Consider the following 22,619-nt stretch of genomic DNA (forward strand, 5'->3'; position numbering starts at 1 on the left):
AAAAATACGAGAAAAAGTTAAGAAAAAACTTACGCCGGCCTTTGTGAAACCGGCGTAAATAATTCGTATCTTTTTCGTAAGTTTTTCTTAACGTAGTTTTTTTTCTTAAAGTTACGAACTTTTGTGAAACTGCCCCCTGATCCATTATTATAAACATAAACAATAGAAATCACAATATTGTGAAAGTTAGATGTCTAATAGGAATATCAGTCCTAAAATGATCCAATTCCGATCAGTATTTACAAAGATATGTGGAATTGAAATTTAAATCAATCTATGCTGCTTGCTTTGCCATAAACCCGCCGCCATTTTGTTGTCCGCGTAAATATAATGATGCGACTTTTTTTTGAAAGATCCGATTTAATCCAAGCACGGACATTATCTGGTATTTTGATTTTGTTTTTTAATTAATATTAAATAATCAACCTGGATAGATATTAGAGTGGATTATGCCCTGATTGATTGACATTTTACCGCAACCGGTTTCAGAATCAATGATCTGTCAATAGTAATTGACCAATATTACATTCTAATTCGTGTTTTCAATATTGAGTTAGGGGTTTAGTTCCTGTAAGTAACCTGTTTTCAATATTTCAGAATCAGCGACCTGTCAATAAAGATGAGTTTACTACTAATATCAGCCGTGGTTCTACTGGTGGCTTACCTGACCATAAACTGGTTTAAAGATCAAAACAAAACACCTCTACCCCCCCCCCCCAGTCCACCATTTTTAGAATGTTTACAGATAACATGGAAAATGTTACGAAAAAATGATACTCATCTGATCGCCGAGGATCTTAGCAAGCGATACGGGGAGATATTCAACATCCGGTTGTTTACAAGTAACCTTGTTTTCCTAAACAGTAGTCGATTAATGCGTAAACTGTTCGCATCGGGTCAATATCGTGACGTCACAAACGACCGGCCATGGACATTTTACGGCCATTTTATCGGCTACGGTTGTCGAAATGTTTCCTTGCGCCATTACAATGAAATGCTCATGAAGGTTCGCAAAATGGTCCATGGAACTATCAAATTGTATGGAGGCGGTATTAAGGTATTCGAGGATATGGTGAATGGAGAAATAAAGATTCTGCAAAAGGAGCTTGAAAATTCCACACTGAAGGCCTTATTCGACCTGGATAAGGCTTTAAAAGTCTCAATTATCAGAGTGCTCCATATATTTGTGAGTAAAAGTTTATCTCCAAGGCGCGTTCAGTTAAGATGGGGTTTAACATCCCACGTTCTGCACAGTAGTGGTAGCATGCACAGGTCATCGCCATGGCAACAATGACGTCGTAGGTCCCCTTAGCAACGAAGATGACGTCATTATGATTTGCTTTTTTTTCCTTTTGAAATGAAATAGGTTTAACGTCCCACTTTCTGCACTTTTTGAAATACACCCTTTTATTTAGAATTATTTTCAGTAATGTTCGAAGAACTAGAAGATTCTGAATATTATCATCTTTTATTTCCTTTTGAAATGATATAAAATGAAATAGAGCTTAAAGTCCTACTTTTCTGCACAAACATGTGCTGTAGGCCTAGCCTAGGCCTACTTTGAGGGAGGGACATTATAGCCTGGACAGCGCCATTTACGCGAAACCTGGGTTTTTCGTACAATCCGATCGACAAGGTGTTGCTCATTGGCTTTCCCTTCGTCTTGCACTATTAACAAGAGGAAACCACGCCGGAAAATCTCACTCAACTTACTGGACGAACCCCTGGATCGAAAGACGGATCAGCTCCCTAGTCACCGAGCCATTGTGGCTCCTGACACTTGCTGGAACATTGGTGTTTAACAAATATCTCCAGAATTATAATATGTCTGCATGCTTCTGTCGTATTTACAGATAGTCTTGCTCTGTCTGTTGCGGAGAGCGCTCAGCCCAACCAAAAATTTGCAGAAAGAATTACCATTAAAGTTAATGGGTGAATATTTGGTGGTCTGATTCCTATTGTAAATCATCGAGTTATCTCGCCCAGAAATCTCAATGCAGAACATCGATTATAATTGTCGCAAAGATCACGTGGTTATATTTATCATAAGTGTAATATGTCCCACTGTTTTGGTAATTAGGGTGAGTAGATCTGACTTTGATCCCGGTTGTCACACAACGTTAACCGATGCCGTTATTTCTGTTACGTTGTTTTTAATCTTTTTTTTTAAGTTAACCAACGAAAGACCTGCAGATTTCAAAGAATGTAAATATATTTGTGATACCGTTGAAGAATTTGCTCATATCGACAATGAAATGTTCAACAGTTTCCTCCTTAATACCTGTCCATGGGTTCGTTTTTTACCAAGACGAGGGCGTCGACTTTATAAAGCTGCGCTAGAAGCCAGAGAGAGATTAAAAAACTTATACATAAATCCCTGTATTACAAAAGTAAGAATCGATATTCTAGAATTTAAATTTAGATTTATTTGACTTTGTGAACATTCTACAGACTGTAATTATCCTCCGATATTTTTGAAATTTATATATGTTGTTATAAATTAGTAAGAGGAATTTCCGCTGTAAATTACTTATAGAGTTATGGCCCTTCACTTTGTTGTACGTTGTGCACGCTCTATCGATAAAAGTTGCCATCTGATCTGTATGAAATTTGAATGCAGTATTTAAATTATCATAAGATCTGTATTAATTAGATATCATTGTCTTATAAATATTCTCATTACCTAAAAAATAATAGGTATGGCTACGTGGACATGTGTTTCGTTGCCTAGTAACGCTTCTTTCAATTAACGTTACCATGTTGATATTGTAGTTGTTTAATTAATGTTAAATGTGTTTGTATATTGTCGTCGCCCCGTCCGTCCGTCCGCACAATCTATAAAATACATCTATCATCAAATCTTTGTTGTCCACATTAGTTAATTATTTCTAGAATTATTGCCCTTGTTTCACCTTGTGGAACTTTGTGAACGCTCTAACGATCTGTATTAATTTCCGTTAATTACTTCTAGTTTTAAAACTTCTTGCTTCAGAGGATGAAATCACACGGTAAAGGTTTTATTGGCAAAATCTTAATCGAAGCAGAAAACGATAAAGAGATTGAAGACGAGGATATTAAAGGAATCGTTGGTGAAATGGTAGCGGCTGGGTATTTAACAACGAAGGGGGCTTTAAGTGGATTTTTTCTGTTGATGCTCTACTATCCAGAGATTCAACGCCGTATTCAAGAAGAAATAGACGAAAATATTGGCATGGACAGAGAACCAAGTCTGGACGATCGAGGAGTAATGCACTATACAAACGCCGCCATTTTAGAATGTTTGCGATTCATTAGTCACCTTCCTATTGGAATTTCCCACGTGACTAGAGAAGAGATAGACTAGAGGATTCCAGCCAAGACTACAGTAAGTCATACACAGACCTAGTCATTACGAGGGACAGTTTGCCCAATACTCAAGGTTTAACGCCCACACTTAAGATCATAAGGAACTCTGTTATTCAGTGGATTTCGGTTCCTCGCTTAAACGTGACAACGAGTAGAGACGTGGGGTTTCCTGACACTGCTAAATACCACTACGTGCGAGCGATATATTGAATTAATTATGAACCATTTGTTAGTCCCTAAATGACCTAAATTGGTTCGAGTGGACGTTAAACTCCCTATCAAGCGAATAATTGAAATAAAATCTCTCCCATTTTGACTCTTAATATATTATTGTTATTGTAAATTCCAGATGGTTACAAATTATTGGACAACGAATCGCTCAGATAAATATTGGCATAAACCTGACGTTTTCTCACCAGAACGATCTTTAGATGATGATGGGAAACTTCTTCCAAGTGAACATATTTTACGATCACAGTAAGTTCATCGTTGTTTTAATCAGATTGCCTATACCCCGACGTGTGGGTGACAAGGAATAATTTCATCTACCGCTTCCATCCAATGCGAATTGTTTAAAGCTACAATTTCATATTTTTAAGTTATATTTTTAAAATTTATTAAAATAAAGCCTTAAAATAGATGGTATCCATAAACCGCCCTACTTTGTTAAAGAATAATCCTATTAATCCTATAATTCACTATTGCCAGCTGAGAAAGTGGCAAAAATATCCATTTGCAAATTCAAATTCCAACGTTTGAAGGTAGCTAATGCGTGGAGGCATGAGGAAAACAAGGGAGGTAATTGTGTTATTATTTCCTGTGTCAATGATTTTTGAGGGTGGGAAATAATGCCCATGGTCGTATAATAGTGAGTTGATAACCTATTGAGCAAAAGACATAGAAAAAATTATGTTTTGAAATCCTCGCTTTAAATAAAATAAACCATGTTAGTCTCGAAATAACCTAGGTTATGTTGAGTAGACGTTAACAACTGTCTGTCGAATAATTGTTTTATGTTTTTGTTTTCAGATTGATACCATTTGGAGTTGGAAAAAGAAATTGTGTCGGAGAATCATTCGCCAAGTCTCGTATGTTCATGTATGTGACATCATTATTACAGAGCTTTGATTTTACCCCCGGGGCAAATGAATTGCCACCCGTGGATTCTAAATTCTGGAAACCTAATAGCACCATGTTACCGGCATTTCTTAATTACTTCGTCACAAAGAGACAGGGTCGTAACTAGTTCAGAGCAACGAGATGGGGCGGGAAGTGTTCTCGGGGGTGCTGTAATATTGACGGAAAATGTATATCTATTTTTTTATGGTCGAAAATCTTTTCACGGGGGGGGGGGGGGGGCGAAACTTTTTGCAGGGTGTGGAGGCATTGCACCCACCCCCCTGTGCCCCTCCCCCCCTCTAGTTACGGGCCTGCAAAGAGATAAACTCGGTACCAGATTAAGGGGGCGGCTGACTATATATGTTGCAATCCGGAACCCCTATATTATAGTGAATAAATCTATCAAATTTTAGTGGAAGGTCTTTTACATCCCTTTCTAGAACTATTTGAAGCTGATTGTTACTTCCCCAAGGAAATGCCAACTGTCATTTGTCTGGGAAAGTCCAACTCCAGCGTATGGATTAATCAGTTTTCCATTGACAGTATAAACATGTAATATAAAATGTGTCATGTCGTTAATGTGTTTTTATTACCAATTATTGACCCGTTTATCGACTATATTCAATTTTGTGCCTATCTGCTGTTGTTTTTTTGCTCAGTTTGGAATTTGTTTTAAATTTGAAATGAAATGAAATGGAGTTTAACATCGTACTGTTTTTCCTCCGACTGGATTAATGAAGACGGGCATACAGTGTACTATGAGGGAAAGTTTTTCCGGACAGCGTCGCCACGACCTACTTTTATATCGAATTTCAGCTGCCAATGGATCTTTTACGTGCACGCTAATGTGTATACGGGACCTCGATTTTTTTCGTCCCATCCAAAGGACTAGACAGCTGTTCTCCGTCCTGCAACACTGACTAGGGGAAACCACCTCCTCAAACATCCCGATGCAGAATCTCGTCCAACGCCGGTAGCGAACGCGGGACCTACAGACTAGCGAGCCAACGTCTTATCAACTGAACCACCACGACCCATCAATTGTTAGTATGCATGACGTGATGACAAACAGGTGAAAATCCTATCTCCATTATGTTAAAGGAGCTAAATCGCTAATATTTGTCACCTAGAAATTGACACAAATGGGTCGCAACGCAAACAATAATGTAATATGACTGCATATAAACTGATCTACATTCAGTCTTTTCTGTTTTTACTCTAATTTCAAATCAGTTATGTTCGGCGAAATCCACGAAGCGTCCCAATTGAATGGCAGTATATAGCGTCAGGTTATTCCAGTCTACACCGATATTTAAAAAATCCACAATTCCTTTACAAAATTCACAATTCCTTATCAAAATTCACAATTCCTTTACAAAATTTACAATTCAATTACAAAATGTACAATTCATTTACAAAATTCACAATTCATTTACAAAATTCACAATTCATTTACAAAATTCACAATTCATTTACAAAATTCACAATTTATTTACAAAATTGAAATTAGAAATTATTTTTTAATATACGCATCAACAAATATCTGGTGTTTGGGCTTCCATAGTTTAGAGTATTGTTGTATTGTACTGTGTTACATGTATTCCACTCTATTTCGTTTCGTTCTTTTTACTAAGGCCAACACAAAAATACCTATGTTTATAGTTAACATTAACATTCATTTTTAAACTGTTAGCTTTTATGATAATATTGTCACCTAGATGTCACGTATTTAAAACCTTTAGCTAGTATGATAATATTGTCATCTAGATGTCACATATTTAAAACCTTTAGCTTGTATGAGAAAAAGTTGTCACCTGGATGTCACCTATTTAAAACCTTTAACTTGTATGATAATATTGTCCCCTAGCTGTCACATATTTTAAACATTTAGCTTGTATGAGAATAATTTCACCTGGATGTCACCTATTTAAAACCTTTAGCTAGTATGATAATATTGTCACCTAGATGTCACCTATTTAAAACCTTTAGCTAGTATGATAATATTGTCATCTAGATGTCACATATTTAAAACCTTTAGCTTGTATGAGAAAAAGTTGTCACCTGGATGTCACCTATTTAAAACCTTTAACTTGTATGATAATATTGTCCCCTAGCTGTCACATATTTTAAACATTTAGCTTGTATGAGAATAATTTCACCTGGATGTCACGTATTTAAAACCTTTAGCTAGTATGATAATATTGTCACCTAGATGTCACGTATTTAAAACCTTTAGCTTGTATGAGAATAATTTCACCTGGATGTCACATATTTAAAACCTTTAGCTTGTATGATAATATTGTCACCTAGATGTCACGTATTTAAAACCTTTACTTTGTATGATAATATTGTCACCTAGATGTCACGTATTTAAAACCTTTACTTTGTATGATAATATTGTCACCTAGATGTCACGTATTTAAAACCTTTAACTTGTATGATAATAATTTCACCTGGATGTCACGTATTTAAAACCTTTAGCTTGTATGAGAATATTGTCACCTGGATGTCACGTATTTAAATTAAATAACGAGTAGCGCTGTTACATATTGGTCACTGAACCAGGACAAAGCTGGGGCTCAGGGAAGTGGATCGAATGGGTTTGTCACCCCCCATCCCCCGCCCCATCCCCCTTCAAATGGGAACATTATGTGGACCAATATCCGCATATTATTCAACGTGATAATATGGTTACGATGGGCATCCAACAAAGGACGAAGTAAATCCAACAATATCATAAAACTTATGAGAATTACGTGGTGTGCTGTTAAATTTGATTTGCCTAACTGATCACCTTGGACTGGGCTAATGAAGACGGTCATACGTCATACAGTGTGCTTATGTGGGACATTTTGCCGGAACAGCGGCCAAAGTATGGGAGCAATCCCCCCGCCTCCGATTAGTAAGCCAGCGACACACTGAGCTACTGTGGCATCCCGACTTGCCCGAGACACTGTAACATCCCGACCTGCCCGAGACACTGTGACATCCCGACCTGCCCGAGACACTGTGACATCCCGACCTGCCTGAGACACTGTGACATCCCAACCTGCCTGAACACGAATTGTGGACGAACTCAACAAAGAAGACAATACATATAATTTTTTAATTCATCTGTAAACTACTTACTATATATTATAATATCTTGTAATATCTAAACTCTAACAGTTGGCCTGAATCAGGTCCCATAACAATACACTAATAACACATTTATATAAATATACTAAGGGATAAGGTTAGTGTTAACCTTAGGGCTGCTTTAGGGTTAACCTCAGGGCTGGGTTAGGGTTAACCTTAGGACCTGAACGTGTCCCAAAGTTGGAGGTTTTTAAATCGTGGATATTTATAAAACAAAGATGAACGAAATGCTTTAAAATATCTCGCAGAACACATCCCATCGAAAATATTGAAGGATTGGACCATTCTGTGATAGTCTTTGGTAAGTTCAGTGTACCAATTAAACCCCTGATTCCGTTAATCCTTCTACCATTTCCTTATTGGTTTCAATTAAAATATCTGATAAACTCATTTGTTTGTCAAGCAAATTATCAATTTCCGTGTTGAAGGTTGCTATGCTATTGGGATCCGTGTTTGGAGAAATGGATGGCACGGCGTTTGTCTCTCCTACGTTTGGTTCAACCGTAGTGGGTGGGTGGTCGACGGAAGTTCCAGACTGAATAATTGAGGTATTGCTTTGAGCCGTCACGTTAGTCCCACGGAAAGTTGACGAACCGTTTCTAGTTGATGTATCTCTAGGACTTGTCGGGAGTATATTAATTTTATTATATACGTCTGGTGAAAAATCCGGAACATGTTCAACGTGTTTTGGTAAGCTCGATGGTAGGATATTCATCATGGGAACATTGTCATTTGACACTGGTGCTGCAACTGTGTTTCTAAACGACGAAGCTGTATCAAATCCTTTACTTTCAGGCGCATTCATTCCCGAAAAGACAGAAGGTAGTATGTTTGTCACACCCATCGCAGGTGCTGCAACCGTGTTTCTAAACGACGAAGCTGTATCAAATCCTTTACTTTCAGGCGCATTCATTCCCGAAAAGACAGAAGGTAGTATGTTTGTCACACCCATCGCAGGTGCTGCAACCGTGTTTCTAAACGACGAAGCTGTATCAAATCCTTTACTTTCAGGCGCATTCATTCCCGAAAAGACAGAAGGTCGTATGTTTGTCATACCCATCGCAGGATTCCATGGTGGAAGACGCAGAGGAGTTATCTTATCGGGGACGTTACCCGACACAGCTGTTTGAGGGTTTATAGAGGCGCTGTCTGGATTACGCTGGCCAAACTCAAAATCCATTCCTCCATAGTTAAAAATATTGGATTCACCACCGATATCACCAATATTGGGTCCATACACAGATTCTCCTTGTGGTTCGTATTCATTGAAGCTGTTGCCACGATATGGGAAAGGCTGAGAAGCTCCGATAGTATTAATGTTATTTGTAGCACGTTCTCCATTCTCACGATTTAATAAATTAGGGTTGTAAATATCTGGATTATATACTTGTCCGAGTGTTGGATTGTTGCCATGAAATGGGAAAGGTTGAGAAATTCCGACAGTATTAATGGTATTTGTAGCACGTCCATCTCCATTATCACGATTTAGTAAATTAGGATTGTAAAGATCTGGATTATATACTTGTCCAAATGTTGGATTACTGTTTACTGGTAATGAAAATGGCGTCCTGAGGACGTTGATCAACATATTATCATCGTCGGGAAACGAATTCATTACAGATTCACTGTCTGTGTCGATTTCCTGGTGACCTGAAGTTGTTGCCCCCTGTCCACTAGTTCCAAATACAACACCAGGCATATTAGGGCTGGCGAGTATACCAACGTTTTGTAATGGTATTTTGGGACGCGTTTTAAAAATATAAATTTGTCCGTTTTCATCATCCATATCATCATCGTTGTCATCCTCGTTGTCTGTAACATCGTGATTCGTGTTAGAAATTGCGCTACGTTCACCGTCATCGTTATCATTATCATTATCATCATCTTCATCAGCAGCATCATCATCAGCAGCATCAGTATCATCATCGGCATCAGCATCAGCATCGTCGTCGTCGTCATCTTCATCGTCGTCTTCGTTGCTATCATCATCCATCTGACGGATTCTAGCCATTGTAGGCGTGGAAGGCGTGCTAGGTTTCATTATCTTTACTGTGACAGGTAACCTCACATTAGATTCATCATCATCATCATCATCGTTGTTAGTTGTAACAATTTGTGGAATGGAAGTCCGCCGCGCTTTCGGCATTGACGCTATGTATTTATTCATTGCCATTGAAGGTCTTCGCATTGGCATGGAAGGTACATTAAAAGGAACTGGTATGAAGATAGGGACTCTCTGAACCGAACATACTTTTCTTGCTACTGGCATGACAACTGGTACCGATGGTCGTACCTGTGGCTGTAATCGTGCTATGAAAGGGGATAGGAGCATCGGCCTTCGGAAGAATGTGGTATGCGCATGCGTTATCACAATGGTTAGAAACACAAGATTGAGCGTGGCGAGCCTCATCTTCAATTCACTGAAAATAAAAAAAACCGAATCTTTAAGATATGTATCATGATTGGTTACAGATCAGAAATGGTTTATTTTAGTTTACGTGCAATTTAATTTTAATTATACTAACTAATAAGAGGTGTTTGGGTGGGGGGGGGGGGGTAACGCTGCGTGCGCGTTGCATTACAAGGTCTTTCATTGAGTCAATTTCCGTGCTTTCGATTTCCCGCTTTTACGTTACAAGAAGTAGGGTCACCTGTCCAACCTCGTGGGTTTTCTTCGGGACCTGCGGTTTCCTCCCACTGCTGAAGACCTACAAGCGAGCGAATTATTGAAAAAAAAATGAACCATATATTAGTCCCGAAATCACCTAGTCTGTGTCGAGTCAAATGAACGTTAAACTCTGATCTCTCTCTCTCTCTCTCTCTCTCTCTCTCTCTCTCTCTCTCACACTCTCTCTCTCTGTCTTTCTCTCTGTCTGTCTGTCTGTCTCTCTCTCTCTCTCTCTTTCTCTCTCTCTCTCTCTCTCTCCCTCTCTCTCTCTCTCTCTCTCTCTCTCTCTCTCTATCTCTCAGATAATATTATATTTTTGTGAATAAGACTCGTTAGAATCTTAGTCTTGTACAAATGCCCCCCCCCCCCCCCTTCAATATTTCTTATCAGATGATTGTAAAGTGTTGGGGTTTATTTCGTTATGCAGATTAAGACCATCGGAATGTTAAAAAATGTTAGTGACCACAGAAATGTCATTGAATTAACACTCAAGTCAGTGTAGAGAGATTTAGTAGTCTTCATCCATACAGATAAGCTTAATTACCTCCCTTTACCTATTTAAATAGAAATTGCTCCAACTTGTGCTGCTCAAAGAGCACAGTATATTTTTGTGTAATAGTTTACACCATTCAACCGATACCCATTCAGTGTCTTATAGAAAGACTCAAGACACATACATGTATCGTAGTACTCTCTAACTCTAGGGGGATCACGGTGTCTAAGTGAGTAAGGCGCTGGCTCGGTATCCTGGAGGTTGGGTGTTCGACCCCTGCATTGGCCGTGAAAATTCATCTAGATTTTCCGGCGTCGTTCCCCCTTGTCAGTGATGCAGGGTGGAGGGCCTGACAAGGACAGCTGTCTAGTCGTTCGGATGGTACGAAACACCGAGGTATCGTGTACACATTGGCGTGCACGTAAAAGATCCCTTGACAGTTGGAATTCGATATAAGAGTAGACCGCTGTCCGGGCAAAATTTCCCTCATAGCACACTGTATGGCGTATGCCCGTTTTCATTAGCCCAGTCGGAGCAAAAAAGTAGGACGTTAAACCCCATTTCATTTCATTTAGTAAGAGAGAAATGGGGTTTAACGTCCACTCGACACAAACTTGGTCATTTCGGGACTAACACATGGTTCAATTTTATTTCAATAATTCGCTTGTGCGCAGGCGTCTTTTAGCAGTGAGAGGAAACCAGAGGACCAGGAAAACCCCACGAGGTTTGACAGGCGACCCTACTCCTTGTCACGTACAACCGGGGTATCGAAACCACGCTAATTGATTCAATGACAGACCTTAAGATACAACACGCACGCGCTAACCATTCGGCATCCAACCCCCACATGATATGTTCTGCTACGACTGGGCTAATGAAGACGGGCATACGCCATACAGTGTGTTATGAAGTAAATTATGCCCGAATAGCGGCGCTACGGCCTACTCTTATATCGATTTCCAACTACCAGGTTATCGTTTGAGTGCACGCCACGATTTCCAGGACCATCCGAAAGACTAGACAGCTGTCCTTGTCAGACAATCCCGAGGAACTTTCTCGGTGAACACCGGGATCGAAACCGCGACCACCAGACTAGCGTGTCAGCGTCTTACTCACTTAGCCACTGTGGCTCCCGTAGTAAACAAACTATATTATTATTATTCTCACCTGAAGTTTAACAAACTTGAATACCTGATGCTAGTTATCCTACAGTCCAACTCTAATCTAAAACATCTCTACCTGTATCGGGTTTTATACTTTATAATGAGTCTGATTGATCGGAAAAATACCTGCTTTTTCTTAAAACTATTTTACACCTATAAGTTCATTATGACAATGAGTAAAGAAAAAACACATTTCGATTGTTTCTTTATCAGTATGGTTTACAGGTAGCCTTCAATCACAATGACAAATGAAATGAAATGGGGTTTAACGTCCTACTGTTCTACAATCACAATGACCTATGTACGTCTATGTCAATAATTGAGTAGATAATCGACATATTTTGTACCTACTAAATGATGTGTTAGCTAGAGAGGGTTTTTTGGGAGGAGTAACAAAGGTTTATGGTCAATCAGTTATCTTTTCTTTACACGTTATCGAGTAATAATGAATTAATTGGCGTTAAGACGCCATGTCCCTTTTACCAATAAACCACGTTCAAACTAATTCTCTTTAAACTCTGATTTAATTCACATATTCTAGAAACCCGATAATTCGGCAAATATTGGATCTTGTTTTTTGGACACTTGCGGAAATTATTTTCGTTATGGAGGTGATGACGTCATTGTGGGTTACTGGGGCTCATACTTGTTAATTTGCAAATTCGAATCGTTTCATGGGGACTTTCATAGGCGTACGGGAGGGGGTGGGGCTGTATCACTTTTGCCCGAAGAATGAGCGTACATAACTTTATCACAAAATAACCATATAGGTAAAATCTCGGAAAATAACGGCAAGTAGCTAATTTTCTGGAACTACACGTGAGTTTGAGAACTAGACACCCTGAAACTCTGAAATCCGGTTGGGAATTTAATCACCCCACCCTATGGTCAATAAAAGTCCTAGATTTCGAGCACTTCATTTTGCGGGATGAACTTATTGTAACAATTTTATATCCCCTCATATTTTACTCTTTTTTTCATCATTTAGCCAGTACCCGAAAAATTTGATAATCTCCCAAAAAGATTGTTTTGTCCGACCGCAGGTACCATTGTTGGCCGAGACAGTATCTCGGAACTTTCAGTGGTTCAAGATAGGGGGACTGGCACGGAATAGTATCTATTCCTACGGATGGGAAGCAAACCCGCGGTCCCATGTTCACGGTCGTTTACGTTTATTTTCCTTTTCGTTTTATGTACTTGTTTCTGAATAAAAAGACCAATTTGCCTATTATGAATACAGGATGGGAATTCCAAGCTTTATGTAAGTTAGTTTGGTATTGGGGATTCATCACACATGACTTGGATTCAATTTATTCCAGACTTCAAATTTTCATAATTAAATTTTAATGGGAAAAGGAATAAGACAAGAATAATAGTGATTAAATTGAATGTCGCTTGTCTATTTCATTCCTTCTAAAATACACACTATCTACATATCTACATATAAAATACTTTTATTGACTTTTATATGTTTTAATGGTATGGCGCGCTGTTACTTGTCCTGTCTTTTGGATATTTATAAACCTTCTCGAACGTTACGGTCATCCAGAGACAACTTTTTATTAACGGAAAAAAGAGCCAACCTTTTAAGTTATGGATAGCGATCGTTTTCGTTTCAAGCACCAAAGCAGTGGAATCTCTTGCCTTTTAGTATCCGCAGCTGTACCTCTTTAACAACTTTTAAATCTAAACCTAAAACTTTCTTATTCCAAGAGGCTTTTATTTGTTGAATTAGTCTTAAATCTTAACCATACGTATTTTATAGATATTTATATATTTATTTTTGTACTGATTTTATAGATATTTAGTTTCTTACTGTTTCTATAAAATTATTATTTTTTACTGATTTTATATTTTCTATACATGTATTTATTGTAAAGCGCACCTGAACACGTATGTGGAAGATAGCGCTATATAAGTGTTGTATAATAATAATAATAATAATAATACATCATCGTTTGCAGGCGAGTTGTGTGTGGGGGGAGGTGGGGCAATAGGTTAGATTCTGATCCTTGTTGAATGCCCGAATCTGGACTCACTGACAGACCTTATGATTTAAAGCGACGACCACACCCCCTACTAACCTCCAACCTTTACACGACACCACTGACAACACCCATGTCATATAATCCCATATGTTTTCCCTAACTAGACGTTAATACAAAATATATATCACTAAATGTTTTACATATATTTTAAAAATAACGGAATGAAGTATTATTTTCCCTAACTTTATTATATAAATGTTTTATATATAGACCTATTTTAATAGCGGCGGAATGAAGTAATAGGTTTGAGCGTGCTACGGTTCTGTCCCAACCAGGCGGATGAAGACAGGTATACACAATACAGTGTGCTATGAGAAATAAAATGAAATGAAATCGGGTTTAACGTCCTACTGTTCTGCTCCGACTGGGCTAACGGGTGTGCTTTGAGGGAAATGTTGACACGGACAGTGACGCTACGACACGGACAGTAATATAAGTTATAGAGTCACAGCATGTTTCCTTGGTAACGCATGGTATTATTGCGCCATCTAATATATATGTGTATCCATTGGTAAATACATAAGCCTAGTTTTAAGTAATTAAGCCTAGAATTAACTTTGTATTTTCTGTCGATCAAAAACAACAATTTTAATAGATGATCAATAAGGGTATTACACATGACAACTGATGACTTACCGGACATCTTGACCTCACGTGACACGATCATTTACGCCTATCAACGGGTCTATACACCGAATTGACTCTCTTAAAAACAATCATAAAAAAAACCCAACAATTACATTCATCAGACGGGATATTTTTTATTGCTACTTGATGTATTTAAAATGTTGGCCGTTCAGTTGTGAACACAAAAATTAAATATAAATTACATAAGGTGCTACATGGGAGAGAAAGAGAGAACGATTCCCCGCATGTACGTGACAAGGTTTAGGGTCGCCTGTCCAATCCTCCGGGTCCTCTAGTTTTCCCCGACTGCTAAAGACCCCTAAGGCCAGGCGAATTATTGAAATGAAACTGAACCATATGTTAGTCCCGAAATGACCTAGTTGATGTTAAACTATGTGTTCTTGTGTTTTTAGTGTCCCCTGATTCGCTAATATAGAAGTCCCGGCTTCGATCCCGGTGCTCCTGGTGATTTGTCGTCGTAATTACCCCACTTGTCCTGGCAAGGTTGATAGGATAGGGCCAAACCCCGAGGTCTGGTGCAAAACGTTGGCGTGCATAACCCTCAAGAGATGGAATTCTATGTTTATTCTGTCTCCTCGATCCCGGATTTTCCGTCGTGGTTCCCTCTGTCACTGAAGCAGACCGAGGTGGTGGGGACTGGCAAGGGCGATATAATCGGACGAAAAATCCAGTTCTCGGACGTAAAAGAACCCTCGGGAGCCAGAATTCAATATAAGAGTTGGTCGTAGTACCGCTGTCTGGGCAAAATGTCTCCCATTCCACAATGCATGGCGTATGCCAAACAACATTCGCCTTGACGGAGCAGAAAATATGGACGTAAACACCATTTAATTTTATTTATTCATGTAATTATTTTTATATATCCATCAGTTATTTAAACTTGAATTTATAAATTACACCAATGAATGAATTATTTAAACTTGAATTTATAAATTACATCAATGAATGAATTACATCTATAATTGAATTACACCAATGAAGCAATTACATCAATGAATGAATTACATCAATATTACATCAATGAAGCAATTATTTAAACTTGAATTTATAAATTACATCAATGAACTTGAATTTAAGAGAGAGCGAGAGAGAAATGGGGTTTAACGTCCACTAGGTCATTTCGGGACTAACACATGGTTCAAATTTTATTTTAATAATTCGCTTGCGCGTAGGGGTCTTTAGCAGTGGGAGGAAACCGGAGGCCCCGGAGAAAACCCACGAGGTTGGACAGGCGACCCTACTCCTTGCCACGTACAACCGGGGATTCGAAACCACGCCAGTCGACTCAATGACAGACTTTATGATACAGCGCGCTCACGCTAACCATTCAGCCATCCAACCCCCCTTTGAATTGAAGAATTACATCAATGAATGATTTATTCAAACTTAAATTTATAAATTACATCAATAAATCAAATCCGTACTAAATCACCTGTACTAAACCATGATATATTGATAATAATGCACACTCATCTAAAGGCGTAACCTATAACAGTTATAGACTAATTGAATAATGTTTTATCTTATATTATTTGTCAAGTTTCCTGTATCTTACTGTTTAGTTCAATATAAATAACACTCCCATTGACTGTTAACTAACAACAAACGAGTGTTGGACGCAAACACAATACACTTAAAAGAATATATTTGCCCCCCCCCCCCCAACCCCTATAAAGTGTTATGAAAGGTGCGTTTGATAAATATATTTTTCTATTGCCCCGCACTAACCCGGATGATAATTTCATTTTTGTGACCCATACCCGAACTAGTAGGTGCCTTTACTTGCTAGACCATCCGTCCGGCACCACTGAAGAGGGGGAAATCCGAGCCATCGCTATATTCACCGAGGCGTATTGACTCCTCGGTGCTAACACGGGTTCTGTGTTTAAACGCACCTAGTAAACAACGACTAGACTTTCCCGTGACGTAATTTCATTCATTCAACAGGAGTCAATTCAACGATGTTCAGCTTGACTCCACGCATGCCTAGATGTGATAGGGTACATTTAGTTAGATTACTATATTACCTCTTAGTTTTTTTAAGATAAAAAGTTAACAATTATTACAGTTTTACTATTTCATGATCTTCGTAGTAGAATATATAGTAATAGATTTCTTATTGTGAAAATATATAATAGGATATTTCTTATTGAGAAAAATGCACTAATTGTTCACGAGGACGTAGGTGTGACTGAAGAGGAAAATATACGCTAATTGTATTAAACGTTGACCCGTTTCTAGTCAATGAAACAAACTGTCAGCTGTTCTTAAAATCATTTAATTAATAATATATTGATTCAGAGTTAACTGGGTCACGTATAGGGTCTTCTTCTTGAATAGGGGAGACCAGTTGTCTAGTCGTTCGGATGGGGCGAAAAACCGAGGTCCCATGTACACATTGGTGTGCACGTGACATATCCCTTGGCAGTTGTAATGCAATATAAGAGTAGGCCATAGTGCCACTGTCCGGGCACAGTTTCCCTCATAGCACACTGTATGGCGTATGGCCCCAGTCGGAGCAGAACAGCAGGACGTTAAACCCCATTTCATTTCATGCCCTCGTGATTAGTAGAATGGTGACCAGGTTATCGATGTAAACACAGTCAAATTTCCACCTTGTCGGTGTCGCAAGACGGAGGGAGTCGCAAGGGACAACGTCTAGTAGTCGGTCAGGTGCGACGAAAAGAAAACAAAAATGTCCGGGCCACATAACTCTCACAGCACATGACACGGCGTTTGCCCGTTTACATTGGACCGGTTGGTACCGAAAACCCCATTTTATTTAATTTCCCTCAACTCAGACCATGAATTCACAAAGCATTCTCAGACTTAAGAATTTATTCAACTTTCAATCACTGTTTATGAAAAAAATATCTTTGATCCAGAAACACAGAACTTTACACATAGTTTTTTTACTGATGTATTTGATACATTAAAACAGTAAAAGTTTTATAAAGGGCTATATTTTAGTTGAAATAAGGCAAACAATTTTGAGTAAATTCTTAAGTCTGTTGAGTAAATTGTTAAGTCTGAGAATGTTTTGTGAACTCGGGTCCAGCACTCTAAATACAGAGAAAGAGAGAGAGATAAATGGGGTTTAACGTCCACTCGACACAAACTATGTCATTCCGGGACTAACACATGGTTTAATTTTTATTTCAATAATTCGCTTGCGCGTAGGGGTCTTTAGCAGTGGGGGGAAACCGGAGGACCCGGAGAAAATCCACGAGGCTGGACAGGCGACCCTACTCCTTGTCACGTACAACCGGGAATCTGTCAATGACAGACCGTATGATACAGCGCGCGCGTGCTAACCATTCGGCCATCCAACTCCCCCTCTCTAAATACAAGTCAACCATCATGTAATTTAACTTTAAGTTGTCAATTAGAGGACCATAAATCAATATTCAATTCTAAAAATATATGGAAAAAATAAATAATAATATCTCTGATCAAAAAAGAAAACATATTCATTTATAAAAAGAAACGGGAAATTAAATATCATTAATTTATTTTATGAATATTCACCGAGGGTATATATTCAGGTAATATATGATCATTGATACAATACAATCTATATCACTAGATAAGGTAAGTCAAATTTATTTCATAAACATTATTAAACACGCACTTAAAGCCGATGATAGCCATCTACAATTTTCATATCATACACGCTGCAATGCTCTCAAATTGATTATTTAACATTTAATTAAAGCTAGATTATTTCTTAGTTTGGATTAAATCGGATTTTACAAAAGGCTGCTGCAAGGGCAAAATCTCCCTTATCGAGGTTAGCATAGACAATTTTGACGGATGCGGGAGAGGGGTTTAACATAGGCATAGCATGTTCCCCAATCCCATTCAGATATCATTCGGAATTAAAATATTATTTAAAGAAAAATGAAATTGCCATGCAATCGACGGTAGGCAAATTTATGGCGACAAATTAGATTAAAAATTCTAAAATTGTTAGTATCTTGCTGTCTGTATTCTAGTTTTGTTTTATTTGTTCCGCATAAATTGGGTCTTTGATCTTGCAATTTCTATTATATTTCCAAGGTTGTCCGTGACAAGGAGTAGGGTTGCTAGTCCAGCTTTGTGGGTTTTCTCTGGGTCCCCCGGTTTCGTCCCACTGCTAAAGACCCCTACACACAAGCGAATTGTTGAAAGAGAAATAGAAGTATATGTTAGTCCCGAAATGACATAGTTTGTGTCGAGTGGACGTATCCCCTCTCTCTCCCCCCTCTCTCCCCCCCCCTCTCTCTCTATCTCTCTCTAATGTTTTAAATTTAAAATATGTTCTATAGGTAAAACAAAACTGTTTTTTTACAGCAACTTTGAGAGTGTACTGGACGTATTTATAAAATCTCTGATCATGGATGTAAAACTTATGTTGATTGTTCTACTCTCTGTTTGTTTGGTTCTGTTTCAATCTGTATCCAGTTCCGGGAGCTGTAAGTAGAATTTATATATATTTTAAAGTAGCTAAGTCTCTAACTCAATATCATCCAAAGTTCTCGACATTGAAAACACGTATTTCGTCAAACATGACTGATTTGAAATTAGAGTAAAAACAGAAACGATTGCATGTAAATCAGTTTATATACACTCATATTACATTATTATATGCGTTGCGACCGATTTGTGTCCCAAATATTAGCGATTTTGCTCCTTTAAACCGCCTAGTTGACTAGTTAGTTTCTAACTCAATACACAACTGCATCGCATTGACTGTTGATTATTTTTTTTTCAAACTCAATAAATAACACTGGCTTCTCAGTTCATAACTGCAGGTAAGAATGGATGAAGGAGATGGTGTCGAAGGTTTCCCTTTCTCTATCCCAACGACCAGACGTTGTCCTATGTCCGCCCCACCCCACGCCCCGTTGTGCGCCACTGGTAAGGGGAAACGACGCTGAAAAAATCACGAGGAATCTCTGTCGGCCAATCCCTGGATCGAACCGGACCACCTGGTTCTACATAGTGATCCACCGTGGATCCCATAGACACCCGACAACACTTCTAGCCATCTATATTGTAATGTTGTGTCGAGTGGACGTTACCCCCCCCCCCCCTCTCTCTCATAAGTAGTCATACCTTTCTAAACACCTGATAACACTTCCAGCCATCTATATTGTAATTTTATACACGTTAAACTCTTCTCATTTTTAGCCAAACAGATGGATTCTAGGGAGCACTATTATAGACCGCTGAGTGCTGCTGGAGCTGCTGGTCCCTATGGCGGTTATTTCGACAACGCCTTTGCTTACTGGTACGGGAGAAAACGATAAACACTTCTGAACAATACTAATATTATAAACTTATTAATATGTTCTGGTTTATGTAACACTGTGCATAATATCATATTAGAATAATTTCGTTGCTTACACTACAGATACCTATCTTCATTTAGATTTAAATTTCGTTGTTACAAAGATTTTTTTTTCTTTTAGCCTACTTAAACATAAATTGGTGAAGTTTACATCTAAATACTGTATTACGCTTTTCTACTTAAATACGTGACATTGTTTTCAGTATACTATTATATAGGTGTAATTATTCATTGATACAAACAATTTTACAAATTGTACTCAAATCAAATTTGTGACATAAAAACCTTTTTTATTGTACTTAAATCAAATTTGTGACATAAATTTTTTTTTATTGTACTTGAATTAAATCTGTGACATAAACTTTTTTTTATTGTACTTGAATTAAATCTGTGACATAAATATTATTTATTGAACTTAAATTTAATCTGTGACATTGTTGTTACTATACTATAAGTGTATTATTTCATTAATACAAACAACTTTATATATTGTACTTAAATTAAATTCAATGTGCTCATCTATATAATTAAAATATATATTTTACATGTACAGTATAAAACATAGTTTTAATATCTTTATCGTACTTCGCGGTACCAATTTCATCATACTTCGTGGTCTTACACGTTGACGTTCACGTAAACCATCAATTGGCAGTTGGAATTCTGAGAATACGAGGAGGGAGGCGCTGCTGTATTTGCACCCTCTGCCCATTTCGCAATACACGCGTGACATTATAAATTACCACCTGTTAGTCCTAGAACTATTCAAGAAAAGGGTGGAAGGGACGTTAAACCCCATTATGCCAGTTTCTTATTGCCGTGCGATGCGTTACGATAGGGTTGTCTCTGTTGAGTCCACGATCTGGTACGTGCAGATACTTTCGGACATGGGGGGTTGGATGGCTGAATGGTTAGTACGTACGCGCTGTATCATAAAGTCTGTCATTGAGTCAACTGGCGTGGTTTCGATTCCCCGGTTGTACGTGACAAGAAATAGGGTTGCCTGTCCAGCTTCGTGGATTTTCTCCGGGTCCTCCGATTTCCTCCCACTGCTAAAGACCCCTACGCGCAAGCGAATCATGCAAATAAAATTGAACCATGTTAGTCCCGAAATGACCTAGTTTGTGTCGAGTGGACGTTAAAGCCCATCTCTCTCTCTCTCTCTCTCTCTCTCTCTCTCTCTCTCTACGATCAACGTGATTGCTACGACTGGCCTCAATATATGATAAGACCACAATTACCCCACGACTAAAACAACGAGTTCAATCCTGATCATGGGAACCTAGCATTACTAGGGTGCACCATGTGTCGAAAATTTCCTTACTAAAAGTGGTACTCGACACAGTAAATGTGCATGCTTCAGTGGAAAGTCTCGATGTGATTTCTGGCTAGTAACGCAGCCGTAAAAAAATCTCTTGTTGACGATTCTGAATAGCAGTAATATTTAGCATTTTGGTTATTACAGCTGCTTTAGAAATTACGTTCGTTCTATCTTTTAAAATTGCTTTATAATTAACTTTACCGTTAGGAGCGGCATCTTTTGGTTTAGTACAAATAATATCTCTGAAATACTTGCGTTAGGAAAGAACATGATACTAGCAGTAGTTTCATTTTACTTTTACAAGGTTCTTAAAATAATTGTTGACTTGCCTAACGTGCGTGTTTCTAAATTCAATTTCTTCGTAAAAAAGGTGGTCTTGATTATCCCAGCCTGTCAATCAGACGGAAAATGGTCGCTAGACTGGTTAAGCAAGGCTAATTTCAAAACAAGGGCACGTAGCCTATTTTTTGCTCAAAAGTGTCTGTAGGTTATGGAGGACACTCGGAACCGTTTTTCAGTATATTATTTATCGATGGTTAAATGGTCATAGCTTATTAAGTACAACATGGCCGTTTATTTAGTGACTATAAATGTGCCAAACAGAGTTAAGGCTTGGTATATCATTCAATCGATTTTAGCGGGGGGGGGGGGGGGGCGTGAATGCCTGAATTGTTAACTTTTTCCTTCTTGTATGTGGCAAGGAGTAGGGTCGCTTGTTCAGTCTCGTAGGCTTTCTTCGGGTTCTCCGGTTTCATCCCAATGCTAGAGACGCCTACGCGCAAGCGAACTATTGAAATAAAATTGAACCATATGTTTTTCTCGAAATGACCTAGCGTGTGTGAAATGGACGTTAAACCTCATTGTTCAAGAGAATAACAACCCAAATTACTAGTGATGTTTAGTAATTCCATAATTGAAAAGTAATGTATTGTAACGTCTAGTTGGCAAGTGTCGTCTAGTTGGCAAGTATTGTCTAGTAATGTCTAGTTGGCAAATGATGTCTAGTAAGGTCTAGTTGGTAAGTGATGTCTAGTTAGGTCTAGTTATAAAGTAATGTCTAGTTGGCAAGTATTGGAGAGTAAGGTCTAGCTGGCAAGTATTGTCTAGTAATGTCTGGCGTATACATTGTGCCTATTGTAAATTATTTTCAAGGATTGACCGGTCGTGAAAAATAACTAATTTCGCTGAGAATTTTAAGAAAAAAGAAAGATTTACGAATACGATACTCTTAAAAAACGTCCAAATAAAGTTTTTTTTAAAATGTTTTATTGCTATTTTGATCTTTTGAGTCGACAGATATTGACTCTGAAAATCTCAATTTCGATTAAAATTAATATTCTTACT

The 22,619-nt window shown here is 38.2% G+C and overlaps 2 protein-coding genes and 1 long non-coding RNA gene across 5 annotated transcripts in view; 2 read left to right on the top strand and 1 right to left on the bottom strand.

Annotated features, from left to right (window-relative positions):
• Positions 1–757: 757 nt before the first annotated feature.
• Positions 758–7,641, top strand: LOC126822192 (cytochrome P450 2D6-like). The gene is made up of 4 exons (XM_056100878.1): positions 758–941; positions 3,765–3,822; positions 4,375–4,486; positions 7,633–7,641. Exons 1-4 carry the CDS (start codon positions 758–760, stop codon positions 7,639–7,641), a joined length of 363 nt encoding a protein of 120 aa, XP_055956853.1.
• A 1-nt stretch (position 7,642) lies between these two features.
• Positions 7,643–22,619, bottom strand: part of LOC126822735 (uncharacterized) — a 46,901-nt gene continuing 31,924 nt past the window's right edge. For both annotated transcript variants that reach the window (XM_050551778.2, XM_056101267.1), the window contains exon 2: positions 7,643–10,022. In XM_050551778.2, coding sequence (XP_050407735.2) covers positions 7,922–10,012 — 2,091 coding nt within the window. In that variant the 5' untranslated portion in view covers positions 10,013–10,022 and the 3' untranslated portion in view covers positions 7,643–7,921. The remainder of the gene's footprint in view (positions 10,023–22,619) is intronic.
• LOC126822750 (uncharacterized) lies at positions 18,193–20,504 on the top strand. Of its 2 annotated transcripts, none has more exons than XR_008788233.1 (3): positions 18,193–18,213; positions 18,930–19,076; positions 19,795–20,504. It is a non-coding gene; the product is annotated as an uncharacterized LOC126822750 (long non-coding RNA). The 2 variants fall into 2 exon arrangements; XR_008788234.1 differs by lacking the exon at positions 18,193–18,213 and adding an exon at positions 18,394–18,412.

This window comes from Patella vulgata, chromosome 5, assembly GCF_932274485.2.
Source record: "Patella vulgata chromosome 5, xgPatVulg1.2, whole genome shotgun sequence".
NCBI classification, from domain to species: domain Eukaryota; kingdom Metazoa; phylum Mollusca; class Gastropoda; family Patellidae; genus Patella; species Patella vulgata.